Source organism: Tachyglossus aculeatus, chromosome 22, assembly GCF_015852505.1.
Source record: "Tachyglossus aculeatus isolate mTacAcu1 chromosome 22, mTacAcu1.pri, whole genome shotgun sequence".
NCBI lineage: Eukaryota > Metazoa > Chordata > Mammalia > Monotremata > Tachyglossidae > Tachyglossus > Tachyglossus aculeatus.
This window is the reverse complement of record NC_052087.1, coordinates 29,756,533-29,777,342: the sequence shown is the minus strand read 5'-3', so window position 1 is coordinate 29,777,342 and position 20,810 is coordinate 29,756,533. Positions and strand designations below refer to the sequence as shown.

Below are 20,810 nucleotides of genomic sequence, written 5' to 3'. Positions count from 1 at the left end.
TCAATCAATCAATCAATCAATCTATCGTATTTATTGAGCGCCAACTGTGTGCAGAGCACTGTACTAAGCACTTGGGAAGTACAAGTTGGCAACATATAGAGACAGTCCCTACCCAACAGTGGGCTCACAGTCTAGAAGTCTCTCTTGTATCTACCCCAGCACTTAGTACGGTGCCTGGCACGCAGCGACCAATGCCATAGAAAAAGTGGCAGAGTCAGGATTAGAACCCAGGCCCTCTGACCCCCAGGCCTGTGTTCTACCCACTAGGCCACGCTGCTTCTCTGTCTTCTGTCTTCCAGAGCCATGATGCCGGCTGGGACCCTATAGACCGCCCCCCTTCTCCGGGCGCCTTTGGTCTTTGACCTGCTGAAGTCTACTTACCACAGTGGAACTGGTGAGGCAGACCAGGCCCTAACACTCCCTCCGCTGAAGCCTTTCCCCTCACCCACCTCCTCATTCCCCACTCCCACTGACCAGTTTATACAGGTTCTGGCCTCCTCCTCCTCCTCATCCTAGGATAATGATGGCATTTTTTAAGCGCTGACTGTGTCCCGAGCACCGTTCTAAGCGCTGGGGGGGATCAGGTTGTCCCACGTGGGGCTCACAGTCTCCATCCTCCCTCCTCTCAAGTGCTACTCCGGCCACCTGTGCTTCTGACCCCATTCCCTCTCATCTCATGAAATCTCTCGCTCCATCCCTTCTCCCCTCCTTAACTTCCATCTTCAACCGCTCACTCTCCACTGGTTCCTTTCCCTCTGCCTTCAAACATGCCCATGTCTCTCCCATCCTAAAAAAACCCTCTCTTGACCCCACCTCGCCTTCTAGTTATCGTCCCATATCCTTTTGGGTAGGGACTGTCTCTATATGTTGCCAATTTGTACTTCCCAAGCGCTTAGTACAGTGCTCTGCACATAGTAAGCGCTCAATAAATACAATTGATGATGATGATGATGATGATCCCCATTTTCCAGATGAGGGCACCGTGGCGAAGCTGGGATTAGAACCCGTGACCTTTGACTTCCAAGCCCGGTCTCTTTCCACTGAGCCACGCTGCTTCTCTCTCCTGCCCCGTTACCTCTTTCTTCTCCTTGGTCATTCCCTTCCAGATTTCTCCTGCTTTCTTGGACAGACCGGTGATGCCCGGGTGGTCGGCCTTGATCTTCTCCCGGCTGGCATTCAACCACAGCGTGTAGGCAGACATGGGCCTCTTTGGAGCATTGGGGTCTTTCCCCTTCTTACCCTCCACGGGCTTCGTCTAGACCAGCCCGGGCCACGGGACTGAGGAAGAACCCCCAGGACCAGATCTGCCTCCCCTCCTTGCCCCTTCCCCTTTCATTCAACATACAATCATATTTATTGAGCGCTTACTGTGTGGACTAAGCGCTTGGGAAGTCCAAGTTGGCAACATCTAGAGACGGTCCCTACCCAACAGTGGGCTCACAGTCGAGAAGAGGGAGACAGACAGCAAAACAAAACATATTAACAAAATAAAAGAAATAGAATAAATATGTACAAATAAAACAAATAAATAGAGTAATAGAGAGGGTTCATCCTGGTCCATCACCAGGCTGTGCCCTGAAATCCAACCCACACAGGGCTCCCTCTAGATTGTAAGCTCACTGTGGGCAGGGAATTCATTCATTCAATCGTATTTATCGAGCGCTTACTGTGTGCAGAGCACTGGACTAAGCGCTTGGGAAGTCCAAGTTGGCAACATCTAGAGATGGTCCCTACCCAACAGCGGGCTCACAGTCGAGAAGGGGGAGACAGACAACAAAACAAAACATATTAACAAAATAAAATCAATAGAATAAATATGTACAAATAAAATAAATAAATGGAGTAATAGAGAGGGTCCAACCTGGTCCATCACCGGGCTGTGCCCTGCAAATCCAACCCGCACAGGGCTCCCTCTAGACTGTAAGCTCACTGTAGGCAGGGAATATATATACCAACTCTGTCACGTCATACTCACCCAAGTGCTTAGCACAGTGCTCTACACACAGTAAGTGCTCAATAAATGCAATTGATTGATTATGGTAACGTCCGCCTCCCCCTCTAGACTCCCCCTCTTTCCCCTGGCTCTCTCACTTTCTCTCATTTCCTCACCCCCTTCTGTCACGCTGGAGAAGCAGCGTGTCTCAGTGGAAAGAGCCCGGGCTTGGGAGCCAGAGGTCATGGGTTCAAATCCCGGCTCCGCCACTTAGCCATGCGACTTCGGGCAAGTCACTTCACTTCTCTGGCCCTCAGTTCCCTCATCTGAAAATGGGGATTAAGACTGTGAGCGTGGGACAACCTGATCACCTTGTAATCTCCCCCAGTGCTTAGAACAGTGCTCTGCACGTAGTAAACGCTTAACAAATGCCACTGTTGGCATTATTATTACTATTATTATTATTATTATTATTATTCTCTCCCCTCCCTACCAGTGGCCCAGCCTCTGTCCCAGCTGGCCAAGGGCTCAGTCCCCTCTCTCGCCAGTCCACCGCCCTTGGCCGGACCTGCCTCTGGTAAGTGCCGGGGGAGGAGGGGAGTTCTCCGATCCCTGGAATTTGGCTATATTTGTCCCTGCTGTGGACCTGAGGGGTGATAAGGAGCCACTGATGATAAGGGAGGGGAGGGTAAGGGGGGCACCTCTTTTATAGACACTGGGACCCACTGCCCGTTCATTCTTCCTGGACTCTCTGCACCGTTGGGGCTTGGCCCGAGACTCCTGTGAAAATGCCTGAGCCATTGAAGAAACCAGGTATAGACCCATGTGAGAGGGGAGCCAGGAGGGTTCTGGGGGTAGGGGAGAGGCAGGGGATGACCTAAAAAAGGGGAAATTGTGAGGGGTTGGGGCCAGTGGCTCAGAGGGAAGATTGGAGTCCGCAGGGCAGGAGTTATGTCTGGGGACGATGGAGTAGGAGAAAGCAGAAATCAGGACCTGGAGCTTGTGGTGAGATGGATTCAGTGGGCAGTGTCCAGGGATGCCCAGTCCAGAGAGGGTAGCATTATCTCCCTCACACCTGTCCCGCACTCCTTCCTGGGTTTCCTGCCCTCTCTCCTGGCCGGTGAAACCGTCACCTCCGGCTGAGGCCCCGGAGCCTCGGCGCTGGGAAGAACGGGAGTCACCGCCCGGATGAGGGGCGAGACTGGGACCAAGAGTGGAGAGACGGAATTCTGAACAGACTGGTCCCCCTCTCCTGCCCGCCCCAGGCTGTGGGCAGCCCCCATCTTTCATACTGTGGGCCCCCCGAGGGGCAGAGACTGGGTCTAATTCATTCATTCAATCGTATTTATTGAGCGCTGACTGTGTGCAGAGCGCTGGACTAAGCGCTTGACTAATTCCCACCTGGGGACTTTTCCCCAGCCCTTAAAACAGTGCTCCGCACAAAGTAAGGGCTTAATGGGTACTATTACTTCTACCCATCCCGTTCCAAAGGGGCTGTGACTTGCCAAGACAGCCGCTTCTCCACGCAGGAAAAACTGAGGCAGGCCTAGAGAAAACTCTTGTCCCTGTCCTGAACTGCTTCCCATTAGATGGGCACAGTTCTTTGGAGGGGGAGGAGAGAAATTCCAGCCACATACTATACTCTCTCGTTTCTCCCTCCCTCTTTTCCTCCTTCCCTCCCCTTTCTCCCTCCCTCCAGCCCTGGATTCTCTTATCACACTCTGCTCCTTATCAGCATGGGCCTCTGGAGGGGATAAATTTAGCCAAATTACAGGCAACTGAGCAATCTTCTCCCCTCCCCTCTTTCTTTCCCTTCCCTCCAGACAGTAAGCTCTTTGTGGTCAGGGACTGTGCTAACCAACTCTAGACTGTAAGCTTAGTGTGGGCAGGGATTGTCTCTTTTTATTGCTGAATTGTACTTTTCAAGAGCTTAGTACAGTGTTCTGCACACAGTAAGCGCTCAACGAATACGATTGAATGAATGAACTCTGTTGTATTGTACTCTCCCCGAGTCTTAGTACAGAGCACTCCATAAATACGACTGATTGATTCTCGCTTCCATCTTTATTTCTACCTCATTTCCTCGCTCTACTCACTCTTCTTCCTCTCTGCCTTCCACCTTACACGTTTCCCCACTCTCCCTCCCCAGCACGGCCCTAGGAGTAAGTACAGGGCCAGGCCCCCCAAATCGGGGAAACTGAGGGAGGAGTTCTGGGGGTGGTGAGGGCATTTCATTCATTCATTCTGTCAGTCATATTTATTGAGCGCTTACTGTGTGCACAGCACTGTACTAAGCGCTTGGTAAGTACAAGTTGGCAACATATAGAGACAGTCCTTACCCAACAACAAGCATTTCTCCAAATAATAATAATAATGATAGCATTTATTAAGCGCTTACTATGCACAAAGAACTGTTCTAAGCACTGGGGAGGTTACAAGGTGATCAGGTTGTCCCACGGGGGGCTCACAGTCTTCATCCCCATTTTCCAGATGAGGGAACTGAGGCACAGAGAAGTTAAGGACTGTCTCTATATGTTGCCAACTTGTACTTCCCAAGCGCTTAGTACAGTGCTCTGCACACAGTAAGTGCTCAATAAATACAATTGATGATGATGATGATGATGCCCAAAGTCACCCAGCTAAGAGGGGCGGAGCCAGGATTTGAACCCATGACCTCTGACTCCAAAGCCCGGGCTCTTTCCACCAAGCCAGGCTGCTTCTCTAATGGTTCTATGGTTTCCAGGGCCCCACTGAGGGGCACCCAGTGGGACGGGGACACCGTTTAGGGGGGTCTGGTGAAACAGGGGTACCATCTTCTAGACTGTGAGCCCACTGTTGAGTAGGGACCGTCTCTATATGTTGCCAACTTGTACTTCCCAAGCGCTTAGTACAGTGCTGTGCACACAGTAAGCGCTCAATAAATACGATTGATTGATTCTGGGGGGCCCAGTGGGACAGAGATGCTATTCTGGGGAGGGCTAATGGGGTGGTAGTGTTATTCTGGAGGTCTGGTGGGGAAGGGGACATATTCTGGGGTCCTGGTGAGGCAGGGGTGGAATTCTCTTAAGGTGGCGTGCCATGGTGTGGCTCAGTGGAAAGAGCCCGGGCTTGGGACTCAGAGGTCTTGGGTTCTAATCCCGGCTCCGCCACTTATCAGCTGTGTGACTTTGGGCAAGTCCCTTCACTTCTCTGTGCTTCGGTCGCCTCATCTATAAAATGGGGATTAAGACTGTGAGCCCCACGTGGGACAACCCGATTATCTTGTATCCACCCCAGCGCTTAGAACAGTGCTTGGCACATAGCGCAAGCAGTGTGGCTTACAGGAAAGGGCCCGGGCTTGGGAGTCAGAGGACATGGGTTCTAATCCCGCTCCGCCACTTGTCCGCTGTGTGACTTTGGGCAAGTCCCTTCACTTCTCTGTGCCTCAGTTACCTCATCTGTAAAATGGGGATGAAGATTGTGAGCCCCACGTGGGACAACCTGATCACCTTGTGTCTATTCCAGCACTTAGAACAGTGCTTGGCACATAGTAAGCGCTTAACAAATACCAACATTATTATTATTATTAACAAATACCATTATCATTATTATTATTATTCCAGAGATTCCAGTAGAACTGGGGTGCCATTCTAGACTGTGAGCCCGTTGTTGGGTAGGGACCATCTGTAAATGTTGCCGACTTGTACTACCCAAGCGCTTAGTACAGTGTTCTGCACACAGTAGCGCTCAATAAATATTATTGAATGAAAAAAAATTTGAGGGGGCCTGGTGGGGCAGGGGTGCAGTTCTGGGGGGTTCCCGGATGGGCTGGGCTTAGGCCGGACCTTCTCTCAGTTTCAGCGTTCACCAAGAAACCCAAGACGACAGAGGTGGTGGCGGGAGACGTGGCGGTATTCGAGGCCGAGACGGAGCGGGCCGGCCTGAAGCTGCGCTGGCAGCGCGGGGGCACCGACATCGCCGCCAGCGACAAGTACGCGCTGACCGCCGAGGGAGCTCGGCACGTCCTGACCATCAGGGACGTGGGGCCGGCCGACCAGGGGCCCTATGCCGTCATCGCCGGCACCTCCAAGGTCAAATTTGAGCTGAAGGTCAAAGAGGCAGGTCAGTAACGCTGCTTTCCCTCCCCCACTGGGCCAGATAGGTAGCTCGCCTGTGGCATTTGCCTTGCCCAGGCTCCCATGTGGCAGCCACTTTACCAGGTCTTCTGTCCGGCCCCAGGCCCCTGGGATGCCCCTCGGCCCTGTCCCCTCTTCCCAGGGATCAATCAATCCATCAATCAATTGTATTTATTGAGCACTGTGTGCAGAACGCTGTACTAAGTGCCAGGTCTTCTGCCCGGCCCCAGGCCCCTGGGATGCCTCTCAGCCCTGTCCCCTCTTCCCAGGGATCAATCAATCCATCACCATCATCATCAATCGTATTTATTGAGCGCTTACTATGTGCAGAGCACTGTACTAAGCGCTTAGGAAGTACAAATTGGCAACATATAGAGACAGTCCCTACCCAACAGTGGGCTCACAGTCTAAAAGGGGGAGACAGAGAACAAAACCAAACACACTAACAAAATAAAATAAATAGAATAGATGTGTACAAGTAAAATAAATAAATAAATAGAGTAATAAATATGTACAAACATATATACATATATACAGATGCTGTATTGAGCACTGTGTGCAGCATGCTGTACTAAGTGCCAGGTCTTCTGTCCAGCCCCGGGCCCCTGGGACGCCCCTCGGCCCTGTCCCCTCTTCCCAGGGATCAATCAATCCATCAATCAATCGTATTTATTGAGCTCTGTGTGCAGCACGCTGTACTAAGTGCCAGGTCTTCTGTCTGGCCCCAGGCCCCTGGGACGTACCTCGGCCCTGTCCCCTCTTCCCAGGGATCAATCAATCCATCAATCAATCGTATTTATTGAGCACTGTGTGCAGAACGCTGTACTAAGTGCCAGGTCTTCTGTCCGGCCCCGGGCCCCTGGGACACCCCTCGGCCCTGTCCCCTCTTCCCAGGGATCAATCAATCCATCAATCAATCGTATTTCCCTTCCCCACAGCACCTGTATATATGTATATATGTTTGTACATATTTATTACTGCATTTATTTATTTATTTATTTATTTATTTATTTATTTTTCTTGTACATATCTATTCTATTTATTTTATTTTGTTAGTATGTTTGGTTTTGTTCTCTGTCTCCCCCTTTTAGACTGTGAGCCCACTGTTGGGTAGGGACTGTCTCTATATGTTGCCAATTTGTACTTCCCAAGCGCTTAGTACAGTGCTCTGCACACAGTAAACGCTCAATAAATACGATTGATGATGATGATGATTTATTGAGCACTGTTTGCAGAATGCTGTACTAAGTGCCAGGTCTTCTGCCCAGCCCCAGGCCCCTGGTATGCCTCTCAGCCTTGTCCCCTCTTCCCAGGGATCAATCAATCGATCAATCAATCGTATTTATTGAGCTCTGTGTGCAGAACGCTGTACTAAGTGCCAGGTCTTCTGTCCAGCCCCGGGCCCCTGGGACGCCCCTCAGCCCTGTCCCCTCTTGCCAGGGATCAATCAATCCATCAATCAATCGCATTTATTGAGCTCTTACTGTGTGCAGAACGCTGTACTAAGCGCTTGGGAGATTACCCTATAACAGACACATTCCCTACCCACAGGGAGCTTACAGTCTAAAGGGCAGAGCAGCTAAGCCCATCCCGCCGGCCTCTGCTCTCTCCCAGCGTCCCCTCAGCAGTGCCGAGACTGGGCCGGGCCCGAAGATTCACTGCTTCTCATGTTCTCCATCATCATCATCATCATCAATCGTATTTATTGAGCGCTTACTATGTGCAGAGCACTGTACTAAGCGCTTGGGAAGTACAAATTGGCAACATATAGAGACAGTCCCTACCCAACAGTGGGCTCACAGTCTAAAAGACCTCCAACAGGTTCATTCATTCATTCATTCAATCGGATTTATTGAGCGCTTACTGTGTGCAGAGCACTGTACTAAGCGCTTGGGAAGTACAAGTTGGCAACATCTAGAGACGGTCCCTACCCAACAGTGGGCTCACAGTCTAGAAGTCCTTTCATTTAGTGGTTTCAGCCGCTCCAGCCCCGGAGATGTCAGCCTCTGCGGGGGCCCCCGCCACCCCCTGAACTGGCTGGGTTTCTCGACGCTCTCTGGGTCCAGGAAGTCACGGGCTCCCAAGGGGCTGGTTCTGGGGCTTTTTTTTTTTTCAATGGCATTTATTAAGCGCTTACTATGTGCAAAGCACTGTTCTAAGCGCTGGGGAGGTTACAAGGTGATCAGGTTGTCCCACGTGGGGCTCACAGTCTTAATCCCCATTTTACAGATGAGGTAACTGAGGCACGGAGAAGTGAAGTGACTTGCCCAAAGTCACACAGCTGACAACTGGAGGAGTCAGGATTTGAACCCCTGATCTCTGACTCCAAAGCCCAGGCTCTTTCCATTGAGCCTGGGCTTCTCCTGAGAGACCCAGTTCTGTAACGGGGTGGGGTGGGGCTGGACAAGGCCCTTTTGCCCCCTGAGGTGATGATGATGATGATGATGATGGCATTTATTAAGCGCTTACTATGTGCAAAGCACTGCTGTAAACGCTGGGGAGGTTACAAGGTGATCGGGTTGTCCCACGGGGGGCTCGCGATCTTAATCCCCAGTTTACAGATGAGGTAACTGAGGCCCAGAGAAGTGAAGTGACTTGCCCAAAGTCACCCAGCTGACAACTGGCGGAGCCGGGATTCGAACCCATGAACGCTGACTCCAAAGCCCGGGCTCTTTCCACTGAGCCAAGCTAGCTCTCTTCCTCCCTTCAAGGCCCTGCTGAGAGCTCACCTCCTCCAGGAGGCCTTCCCAGACTGAGCCCCTTCCTTCCTCTCCCCCTCGTCCCACTCTCCATCCCCATCTTACCTCCTTCCCTTCCCCACAGCACCTGTATAAATGTATATACGTTTGCACATATTTATTACTCTATTTATTTATTTATTTTATTTGTACATATCTATTCTATTTATTTTATTTTGTTAGTATGTTTGGTTTTGTTCTCTGACTCCCCCTTTTAGACTGTGAGCCCACTGTTGGGTAGGGACTGTCTCTATATGTTGCCAATTTGTACTTCCCAAGCGCTTAGTACAGTGCTCTGCACATAGTAAGCGCTCAATAAATACGATTGATGATGATGATGAGCCACACTGCCTCCCTGCTGAGGAGGAGAATCAAGAGGAGTCCCAGGAAAGGGCCGCAGTTGTCCCGGGCATCCGCCTTTGTTCTGAGCCTGGACCGAGGGATCCCTGTCCCTTGGAGGAGGGAGATTGTGAGGAGGAGGTCTTGGTTCCCTGCCCTCTCCTCCATTCTCGGCCTCCGAGAGCTGGAATTTGGGCGTTGACTCTCAACCAGGCCGGAGAGTTGGGGACAGGGAAAACCGAGTCTCCTGATCCCGTCTCCCCTTGTTCTGGGCCCTTGCAGAGACGGCGGAGCCCACCCCGGCCCCTCCTTCCAGTGACAGCCCTGTGCCATCAGCAGACGCCCCCGTGCCCTCAGCAGATGCCGCGGAGGCCCTGGGCCGCGATCCAGAAGGAAGTTCCTGGAGCTCTGGAAGTGAAAGTGAGCTAGGGGTGGGATCCCCTGGGGAGAAAGGAGCCATGGAGCGGGGGGAAAAAGGTGAGGGGTCGGAGAGGGACTGACAGGACTCCTCTGTGGGGATCCGCCTGCTTCAGCTCCTCCAGGAGGCCTTCCCAGACTGAGCCCCTTCCTTCCTCTCCCCCTCATCCCCCTCTCCATCCCCCCATCTTACCTCCTTCCCTTCCCCACAGCACCTGTATATATGTATAGATGTTTGTACAGATTTATTACTCTATTTATTTATTTATTTTACTTGTACCTATCTATTCTATTTATTTTATTTTGTTAATAAGTTTGGTTTTGTTCTCTGTCACCCCCTTCTAGACTGTGAGCCCACTGTTGGGTAGGGACTGTCTCTATATGTTGCCAGCTTGTACTTCCCAAGCGCTTAGTCCAGTGCTCTGCACACAGTAAGCGCTCAATAAATACGATTGATTGATTGATTGATTCAGCCCCCCAAGAAGCCGCCCCCGCTGACCCCATCGGACTCTTCGTGACCCGACCCCGGGATGGCGAGGTGACCGTAGGTGAGCAGAGGTCTAGTGGGGAAGGGGCCAGATGTCGGGGCCAAGGAGATCCTGATGGACACCGGGCCCACCCACCCGCTTCCTCCCTAACCACCTCTCCCCCCTGACCAGGGGGCAGCGTCAATTTTTCAGCCCGGGTGGCGGGCGCCAGCCTCCTCAAACCCCCGACGGTGAAGTGGTTCAAGGGGAAGTGGATGGACCTGAGCAGCAAAGTGGGGAAGCACCTGCAGCTGCACGACAGCTACGACCGGAGCAGCAAGGTGGGGCCTGAGCCTCTTGAACAGAAGGGCAATGAGTGGGAAGGAGATAGGGGGATCCGGAAAATGGTGGGAGGACAGCTGAGGGAGGGAAGGGGAAGCAGATGCTAGAGGCGAGGGGAGAGCCACCAGCTGTGCCCCCTCCCTCGCTCTTCTCTCTCATCTTGCCGTGCCCTCTCCCCTCTTATCCCTGCCATGCCGTCCGATCCGCCACTTCCCCGTCCCGCCATGCCGTCCGATTTTCCTCGCCCTCTGACCTGCCGTGTCCCCGCACCCCATCCAAACGGTTCGGAGGGCTCCGGGGTCTCCCCCCTCCTCAGGTTTACCTTTTTGAGCTGCACATCACGGAGGCTCAGCTGGCCTTCGCCGGTGGCTATCGCTGTGAGGTCTCCACCAAGGACAAGTTCGACAGCTGCAACTTCAACCTCGTCGTCCACGGTGAGAGCAAGGAGCCGGGCTCGCCGGGCCCTGCCCCAGTTGGGGAGCTAAGACTCTGCCTCTGATCCTGACTCCCATCTGAGCCCTGATCGCTCCATCTGGGAATGCTCGTCCACACCACTCCCGGAATCAGGGATTGTGTGGGGGAGGGCAGAGGAAAAAGCAGGCCGGGAAAGTGCTTTGAGATTCCCGGGGAGAGGAAAAGAGAGGCTAGAGATTTGCATTCCCGTTATTGTAGCAGAAGATGATGGGGTGGTGACGTTTGTTCACTGCAACACCTGGGTCAATGAATCAATCAATCAACAGTATTTACTGGCCACTCACTAAATGCAGAGCACTGCACTAAGCACTTGGGAAAGGACAATATGATAGAGTTTGACACGTGTCCACATGCTTTCTTTTGTTGTCTGTCTCCTCCTTCTAGACTGTGAGCCCGCTGCTGGGTAGGTACCGTCTCTATATGTTGCCAACTTGTACTTCCCAAGCGCTTAGTACAGTGCTCTGTACACAGTAAGTGCTCAATAAATACGATTGAAGGAATGAATGAATGAATTACCTTATATCTACTGGGGTGCTTAGTTCAGTGCCTGTCCATAGGAAGCGCTGATCAAATACCGTTAAAAAAATCTGTGAGGTAAGTGAGGTAGGAGGGGGAAGAGCTGATTGAGAGCCTTAAAGCTGAGGGTACGGAGTTTCTGTTTGTTGTGGAGATGGATGGGCAACCATTGGAAGTTCGAGGAGAGGGAAGAGGTGGACTGAGTGCTTTCTTTCTTAGAAAAATGATCCAGGAAATAGATCGAGTGGAGTGGGGAGAGAGACAGGAGGCAGGGAAATCAGAGAAGAGGCTGATGCAGTAAAGTGGGATTTGGGACGTGCTTGGATCATTCATTCAATCGTATTTATTGAGCGCTTACTGTGTGCAGGGCACTGTACTAAGCACTTGGGAAATACAAGTCGGCAACATATAGAGACGGTCCCTACCCAACGACGGGCTCACAGTCTAGAAGGGGGATCGGCATGGTAGCACTTTAGATGGAAAAGAAGGGGCAGGTTCTAGAGTTGTCGTGAAAGCAGAACCTTCAGGATTTGGAGACAGTAGAAGGGGGATCAGCATGGTAGCGCTTTAGATGGAAAAGAAGGGGCAGGTTCTAGAGTTGTCGTGAAAGCACAACCTTCAGGATTTGGAGACAGACTGACTCTGTGGGTTGGAGAGATGAGCTGAGGATAATGTCGAGGATATGGGCTTGTGAGATTGGGAGAAGAGTGGTATTGTCTACAGGTATGGGAAAGCCTGGGCTTTCTCATCCCTCTCTCGGTCCCCCACAGAGGCTATTAGTGCTGGAGACCTGGACCTTCGCTCAGCCTTCCGACGTGCGTGAGTATCCGCTGTCCCCTGGTGCTGTGCAAACCTCGGCACCTACATGCCAGTTCCCTTTCCGTGTGTGTGTGTGTTTGTGTGTAAGACCTATGGTCAGGAGACCCCTGGGGAGCCTGCAGTAGGGGAGGCAAGGGCGAGTAGTACATGCACATGGGTTAGGAGGGGGTTACAACTCCTCATTTTTGTCCCTTTACAGAAATCTGGCTGGCAGTGCCCTGTGGACTAGCTATCCCCCAGGCTGGTTTCTACCATCTCCTACTTGTCACCTGCCATTAGGGGAAAAGTGAAGCCCGGTGGCCTAGTGGAAAGAGCACGGGCATGGGTGTCAGAGGACCTGGCTCAAATTCCATTCATTCATTCATTCAGTTGTATTTATTGAGCGCTTACTGTGTGCAGTCTTCTAGACTGCGAGCCCGTTGTTGGGTAGGGACCGTCTCTATATGTTGCCAACTTGAACTTCCCAAACGCTTTTCCCCCTTCTAATAATAATAATAATAATAATGATGGCATTTATTAAGCGCTTACTATGTGCCAAGCACTGTTCTAAGCGCTGGGGGGATACAAGGTCATGAGGTTGTCCCACGTGGGGCTCACAGTCTTCATCCCCATTTTACAGATGAGAGAACTGAGGCCCAGAGAAGTGAAGTGACTTGCCCAAAGTCACACAGCTGACAAGTGGCGGAGCTGGGATTTGAACCCATGGCCTCTGACTCCAAAGCCCGGGCTCTTTTCCACTGAGCCACGCTGCTTCTAGACTGTGAGCCCACTGTTGGGTAGGGACCGTCGCTATATGTTGCCACCTTGGACTTCCCAAGCGCTTAGTACAGTGCTCTGCACACAGTAAGCACTTAATAAATACGATTGAATGAATGAATGAAGTGCTTAGTACAGTGTTCTGCACACAGTAAGCGCTCCATAAATACGATTGAATGAAAGAATGAATGAATGAAGCGCTTAGTATGGTGTTCTGCACACAGTGAGCGCTCAATAAATACGATCGAATGAATGAATGTGCAGAGCACTGTACTAAGCGCTTGGGAGAGTACAATATAACAACGAACAGACACATTCCCTGCCCACAACGAGCTTACACTCTAGCTCTGCCCCTCGTCTGCTGTGTTGGGCAAGCCGCTCACTTCTCTGTGATGATGATGATGATGATGATGGTATTTGTTAAGCGCTTACTATGTGCAAAGCACTGTTCTAAGCTCTGGGGAGGTTACAAGGTGATCAGGTTGTCCCACGGGGGGCTCACGGTTTTAATCGCCATTTTACAGAGGAGGGAACCGAGGCACGGAGAAGTCACACAGCCGACAGTTGGCGGAGCTGGGATGCCTCAGTTACCTCATCTGTAAAATGGAGATTCAATCCTACTCAGATTGTGAGCCCCGTGTGGGTCAGGGACTGCGTTCAGCCTGATTAACTGGTATCTACCCCAGGGCTTAGTACAGTGTTTGGCACTTAGTATGCACTTAATAAATCTCATTAAAAGAAAAACCTCCAATCTCGTGGGCTAAGGCCACAGACCCAGGCGGGGCCCAGGCAGTCCCCAGGTTGCCAAAGGGCTGGAAGGCTTGGGGCTTTCCCAGATTGATAGCCCGTGCCCCTCAGAAATAACCCCGGGGACGGTCAGGCTTCCCCTCTTTGCTCCTCCGAGCCTGTCAGTACCTCCCCTGCCCCCCATTCCCTCCCATTTCCCGTATTTCTCTAACCCCTTGGGGGTCTCTCTCTCTAGGCGTGAAGGCCACGAGGATGGTGGGGAGCTGGACTTCAGTTCTTTGCTGAAAAAGAGGTGAGAGCTCGAGGTTGATGAGCCATCCCCCCCTCTTTCCCCACCCCTCATCCCACACCCCTAATGACTGTTGGGGGAGGCCTGGTCTTCATGGCTAAGAAGCTGGGGGGAGAGGGTGGGATGCCAACTAGCCGCCAAGCTCGCTCTCTTCCTCCCTTCAAAACCCTACTGAGAGCTCACCTCCTCCAAGAGGCCTTCCCACACTGAGCCCCCTCTTTCCTCTCAGTCAATCAAATTTGTTGAGCGCTTACTGTGTGCAGAGCACTGTACTAAGCGCTTGGGAAGTACAAGTTGGCAACATCTAGAGACAGTCCCTACCCAACAGTGGGCTCACGGTCTAAAAGGGGGAGACAGAGAACAAAACCAAACATACTAACAAAATAAAATAAATAGAATAGATATGTACAAGTAAAATAAATAAATAAATAAATATCTCCTTATCCCCATCCCCTCCGCCCTACCTCCTTCCCCTCCCCGCAGCACCTGTATATCTATTTGTACAGATTTATTACTCTATTTAACTTGTACATATTTACTATTCTATTTATTTTGTTAAGGATTGTCATCATCATCATCATCAATCGTATTTATTGAGCGCTTACTATGTGCAGAGCACTGTACTAAGCACTTGGGAAGTACAAGTTGGCAACATATAGAGATGGTCCCTACCCTACAGCGGGCTCAAGGTCTAAAAGGGGGAGACAGAGAACAAAACCAAACATACTAACAAAATAAAATAAATAGAATGGATATGTACAAGTAAAATAAATAAATAAATATCTCCTTATCCCCATCCCCTCTGTCCTACCTCTTTCCCCTCCCCACAGCACCTGTATATCTATTTGTACAGATTTATTACTCTATTTAACTTGTACATATTTACTATTCTATTTATTTTGTTAAGGATCATCATCATCATCAATCGTATTTATTGAGCGCTATGTGCAGAGCACTGTACTAAGCGCTTGGGAAGTACAAGTTGGCAACATATAGAGACGGTCCCTACCCAACAGCGGGCTCACGGTCTAAAAGGGGGAGACAGAGAACAAAACCAAACATACTAACAAAATAAAATAAATAGAATAGATATGTACAAGTAAAATAAATAAATAAATAAATATCTCCTTATCCCCATCCCCTCCGCCCTACCTCCTTCCCCTCCCCACAGCACCTGTATATCTATTTGTACAGATTTATTACTCTATTTAACTTGTACATATTTACTATTCTATTTATTTAGTTGAGGATGCACATTTAGCTTTAATTCTCTTTGTTCTGATGACTTGACACCTGTCCCCATGTTTTGTTTGGTCGTCCGTCTCCCCCTTCTAGACTGTGAGCCCATTGTTGGGTAGGGACCCCCTTCTAGACTGTGAGCCCGCTGTTGGGTAGGGACCATCTCTAGATGTTGCCAACTTGGACTTCCCAAGCGCTTAGTACGGTGTTCTGCACACAGTAAGCGCTCAATAAATACGATTGAATGAATGAATGCCAGGGGAGAATCAAGGGGTCTCACTAAGGGGTGTGATACCCCTACCTCTCTTTCTTTCTTCTCTCGCCCCTCCGTGTCACCTGCCGGCCCCTCGCCACCATCACTGACCAGAGAGTAAGGATGGATCATCTCGGCTGCTGTTCGGGGAGTGGGGTGGAGTGGGCAGAGCTGCCCATCCGGGTCTGAACGGGTCTGATCTGGTCTGAACTCACTGCCGGGGCTGTGCTGGCCTCCCCTGTTGGGTGGGCAGGCGGATGGCGGGGTGGGAACAGGGCCTAGGGCCTGGAGGAGGGCTGCCAGGGAGGAGGGGGGATCCCAAGAGGATGGCATTGGGGCACCCTGACGTTGTCCTGCTGCTCTCTCCACCCGCCCCACCCCTGCCTCGGAGCTCAGCAGCTTCCTGCGCACGCCACGGTGAGTGCCTCCGTCCACCCGTGCTGTGCCAGGCCCTCCTGCTCATAATAATAACAATAATGATGGCATTTGTTGAGCGCTTACTATGTACGAAGCTGTTCTAAGCCCTGGTGGGGTGGGTACAAGGTGATCAGTTTGTCCCACCTGGGGCACACAGTCTTAATCTCCATTTTACAGATGAGCGAACTGAGGCTCAGAGAAGTTAAGTGACTTGCCCAAGGTCACACAGCAGACATGTGGCGGAGGCAGGATTCGAATCCATGACCTCCCAGGGGGCCCCCTACAGCTCCAGGGACCCCCCCCCCGGATGCCCTGGGCACCCCACCCTCTCTGCACCCCCTCAGGGTCCCCTCGCCCCTCTACCCTCCTCTCTGAGAGGGGCCAATTTAGGGCAGCCCTCCAGAAACGCCCTAACGCTGGTGATGTCTGTCTCCCCCCCGACCTAGACTGTAAGCCCGTTGTGGGCAGGAAATGCAACTGTTTATTGTTGCATTGTACTCTCCCAGGCATTTAGTACAGTGCTCTACACAGTAAGCGCTCAATAAATACGACTGAATGAGTGAAGAATGAATGAAGGAAAGAATGAATGAAAGACAAATGAAGGAATGAATGAATGAAAAAAAGAATGAATAATAATAATAATAATAATGATGGTATTTGTTAAGCGCTTTCTTAAGAAGAAGAAGAATGAATGAAAAAATGAACGAATAATAATAATAATAATGATGGTATTTGTTAAGCACTTAAGAAGAAGAATGAATGAATGAAAAAATGAACTAATAATAATAATAATAATGATGATGGTATTTGTTAAGTGCTTACTTAAGAAGAAGAAGAATGAATTGAGGCCTTCCCAGACTAAGCCCTCCTTTTCCTCTGTTCCTCCTCCCTTCCCCATCATCTCGACCCGCTCCCCTCTGCTCTACCCCCCTCCCCGCCCCACAGCACTTTTTTAATAATGGCATTTGTTAAGCGCTTACTATGTGCCAAGCACTGTTCTAAGTGCTGGGGGGATACAAGGTAATCAGGTTGTTCCACGTGGAGCTCACAGTCTTAATCCCCATTTTACAGGTGAGGTAACTGAGGCCCAGAGAAGCTAAGGGACTTGCCCAAAGTCACACAGCCGACAAATGGCGTAGCCGGGATTAGAACCCATGACCTCTGACTCCCAAGCCCGTGCTCTTTCCACTGAGCCACACTGCTTCTGACTTTTGTATATATGTACATATTTATTATTCTATTTATTTTATTAATGATATGCAGAGAAGCAGCATGGCTTAGTGGAAAGAGCCCGGGCTTGGAAGTCAGAGGTTGTGGGGGTCTAATCCCAGCTCCACCACTTGTCAGCTGTGTGACTTCGGGCAAGTCACTTCACTTCTCTGGGCCTCAGTTCCCTCATCTGTAAAATGGGGATTAAGACTGTGAGCCCCACGTGGGACAACCTGGTGACCTTGTATCTACCCCAGCGCTTAGAACAGTGCTCAGCACATAGTAAGCGCTTAACAAATATCAACATTATTATCTATAATTCCATTTATTGATATTGATGCTATCGATGCCTGTTTACTTGTTTTGATGCTTGTCCCCCCCCTTCTAGACTGTGAGCCTGTTGTTGGGCAGAGATTGTCTCTATTTGTTGCCGAATTGTACTTTCCAAGTGCTTAGTACAGTGCTCTGCACTCAGTAAGCGCTCTATAAATACGATGAATGAATGAATGAAGAATGAATGAAGGTGAGCCAGTTGTTGGGTAGGGACTGTCTCTCGATGTATGTGTTGCCAACTTGTACTTCCCAAGCGCTTAGTACAGTGCTCTGCACACACAGTAAGCACTCAATAAAAAAGATTGAATGAATGAAGGAAGGAAGGAAGAACGAATGAATGATGAATGAATGAATAAAGAATGAACGAATGAATGAAAAATGAACTAATGAATGAATGAAGAACGAATTTATGAAGAACGAATGAATGAATGAAGAGTGAACGAATGAAAGAACAAACGAATGAATGAAGAATGAACGAATGAATGAATGAAAATAAATGAAGAATGAATTTATGAAGAATGAATGAAGAATGAACGAATGAATGAACAACGAATGAACGAACGAGTTAAAAATGACGAATGAAGAATGAACAAATGAATGAATTAATGAATGAAGAATAAATGAATGAAGAACGAATTTATGAAGAATGAATGAAGAATGAACGAATGAATGAAGAATGAATGAATGAACGAACGAATGAATGAATGACGAATGAATGAAAAATGAATAAATGAATGAAGAACAAATTTATGAAGAATGAATGAAGAATGAATGAATGAATGAATGAAGAACGAATTTATGAAGAATGAACGAATGAATGAATGAAGAACGAATTTATGAAGAATGAACGAATGAAGGAATGAAGAACGAATTTATGAAGAATGAACGAATGAATGAATGAAGAACGAATTAATGAGGAACGAATGAGCGAATGAAGAACGAATGAACGAAGAATGAATGAAGAACGAATTTATGAAGAATGAACGAATGAATGAAGAACGAACGAATGAATGAATGAAGAATAAATGAATGAGGAACGAATTTATGAAGGATGAACGAATGAATGAATGAAGAATGAACGAATGAATGAATGAAGAACGAACGAATATATATATATATACATATACACACACATATATACACACACATATACATATATACACACATATATACGTATACATACACACACATATGCATATATACATACACATGCATATATATGTGTATATATACACATATATACATACACACATATGTATACACACACACATATATATATGTGTGTGTGTATGTTTGTACATATTACTCTATTGTACTTGTCCATATTTATTCTATTTATTTTATTTTGTTAATATGTTTTGTTTCGTTGTCCGTCTCCCCCTTCTGGACTGTGAGCCCACTGTTGGGTAGGGACCGTCTCTAGATGCTGCTAACTTGTACTTTCCAAGCGCTTAGTACAGTGCTGTGCACACAGTAAGCGCTCAACAAACACAACTGAATGAATGAATGAGCGAACGAACGAATGAATGTAGAAAGAATGAACGAATGAATGAACGAACGAAAGGGCGCCCCCTGGTGTCGGGCGGGTCCTCGGTGGGGGGTGCGGGGAGGCCGGGCCGGGGCGCCCCCTGGCGGCCCTGCTCAGCCTCCCCCTCTGTCTGTCTATCTGTCCGTCTGTCCATCTGTCTGTGTGTCTGTCTGTGTGTGTCTCCTTCCATCCCCTCTGTCCCCTTGTCCCCGTCTCCCTGTCCCTCTCCCCGGGGCCGGGGCTGGGGCCTGGATGCCAGGGACCCCAAGCTGGAAGCCCCGGCGGAGGAGGACGTGTGGAACATCCTGCGCAACGCTTCCCCGTCCGAGTACGAGCGCATCGCCTTCCAGCACGGCATCACCGACCTGCGGGGCATGCTCAAGCGCCTCAAGGGCATGCGGAAGGAGGAGAAGAAAAGCACAGGTTCGTGGGGGGGGGGGGGTCCCCGGTTCCACAAGCGTTCCCACCGCGCTCACCTCGGGTACCGGCTTGGCACGGCACAGGGCATCGGTTCACTCTTCCCGGCCCACGTGGAAGAAGGCCGGGCCGGGCCGGGGGCTGAGGCCCAGTGTGTCCGGCCACAGCTTTTCAGAAGAAGCTGGACCCCGCCTACCAGGTGCCCAAGGGCCATAAGATCAAGCTGGTGGTGGAGGTGGCCGACCCAGACGCCGAGGTCAAGTGGCTGAAGAACGGCCAGGAGATCCAAATGAGCGGCAGGTGGAAAAGGGAATGGAGGCGGGAGGGGTACGGAGAAGCCCACTGGCAGCCCGGGAGAGGGGTGGAGGACGGAGGGAGAGAAGGCTTAGGGGCCTCAAGTTTCTGTTCTCACCGCTATGTCTCTGTCCCCACCTCTCCGGCTGCCCACGGATTGTTCTCCGACTTCTGCTCCGCAGCAAGTGAGTCCGACGCGGGCCCAGCTGCCGGGTCCCGTGGGCTGTGGGAGTCAGGTCACCTGGAAGCCCCGGCCTGGCGGGGAGGTCACCGGTGGGAAATCATCATCATCATCATCAATCGTATTTATTGAGCGCTTACTGCGTGCAGAGCAGTGTACTAAGCGCTTGGGAAGTGCAAACTGGCAACGTATAGAGACAGTCCCTACCCAACAGTGGGCTCACAGTCTTCCCACAGGGTCCCTTGGATGGTGACCAGGAAGATGGCCACCAGCTGTCATTTTAATTGGCGCTACCAAAATTTCCCCTAAATCACCCACCCTCAGCCGGCAGCCGGAACTCTCCCAGGGAACTCTTGAGCCCAATGCCAAGTGGGAAGACCCATTTATCTCTTGCTTTCGTGGGATGCCCTGCCCTCGTTTCCCCCAGACGCCATGCAGAGTGGACCAGCTCGGGAATCTGTGTCTTCCCCCATCTCCCTCCATGCCCCTGAAAGGGAGAGAGACTGATATCCTGCCCCGACCCTGGGCTTCTTTGGGCTAGGCTAAGCCCAGATAGCCCTCCCCACAAGTTCGTTGGAGTGATATGGCCTAGTTTGCCCCTTTCACGTGTGTGTTCACCCCAGGCCGCCCCCAACACACCTGTGCTTCGACGTAGGGGTGGCCCAGTCTCTCCCATCTGAGTGGCAGGTGTCTTCCGCAGGTACATCTTCGAGGCTGTGGGGAACAAGCGTTTCCTGACCATCAGCCAATGCTCCCTGGCAGACGATGCCGCCTACCAGTGCGTGGTGGGCGGGGAAAAGAGCAGCACGGAGCTCTTTGTCAAAGGTAAGGCCAGGAATGCCCGATTGCTGCCCTTCCCTGACTTTGGGTCCTCCTAGATCCCCCCACAGATCCCAGCCAGAGAGCCCTTGGGGGCTACCAGTAGACTGCAGATTCCTCGAGGGCAGGTATTGGGTCCCCCTCTCCATCCCCCCATCTTACCTCCCT

At 50.6% G+C, this 20,810-nt stretch overlaps 1 protein-coding gene across 1 annotated transcript in view; it reads left to right on the top strand.

The window, feature by feature from the left end:
* The first annotated feature begins 2,668 nt into the window (after window positions 1-2,668).
* MYBPC3 (myosin binding protein C3) overlaps window positions 2,669-20,810 on the top strand; it is a 55,474-nt gene continuing 37,332 nt past the window's right edge. The window contains exons 1-14 of the mRNA XM_038764649.1: window positions 2,669-2,746; window positions 5,768-6,034; window positions 9,408-9,545; window positions 10,016-10,090; window positions 10,202-10,350; window positions 10,668-10,785; window positions 12,112-12,160; window positions 13,899-13,955; window positions 15,559-15,561; window positions 15,841-15,861; window positions 19,191-19,354; window positions 19,516-19,648; window positions 19,825-19,827; window positions 20,524-20,648. Coding sequence (XP_038620577.1) covers window positions 2,722-2,746; window positions 5,768-6,034; window positions 9,408-9,545; window positions 10,016-10,090; window positions 10,202-10,350; window positions 10,668-10,785; window positions 12,112-12,160; window positions 13,899-13,955; window positions 15,559-15,561; window positions 15,841-15,861; window positions 19,191-19,354; window positions 19,516-19,648; window positions 19,825-19,827; window positions 20,524-20,648 — 1,327 coding nt within the window. The 5' untranslated portion in view covers window positions 2,669-2,721. The remainder of the gene's footprint in view (window positions 2,747-5,767; window positions 6,035-9,407; window positions 9,546-10,015; window positions 10,091-10,201; window positions 10,351-10,667; window positions 10,786-12,111; window positions 12,161-13,898; window positions 13,956-15,558; window positions 15,562-15,840; window positions 15,862-19,190; window positions 19,355-19,515; window positions 19,649-19,824; window positions 19,828-20,523; window positions 20,649-20,810) is intronic.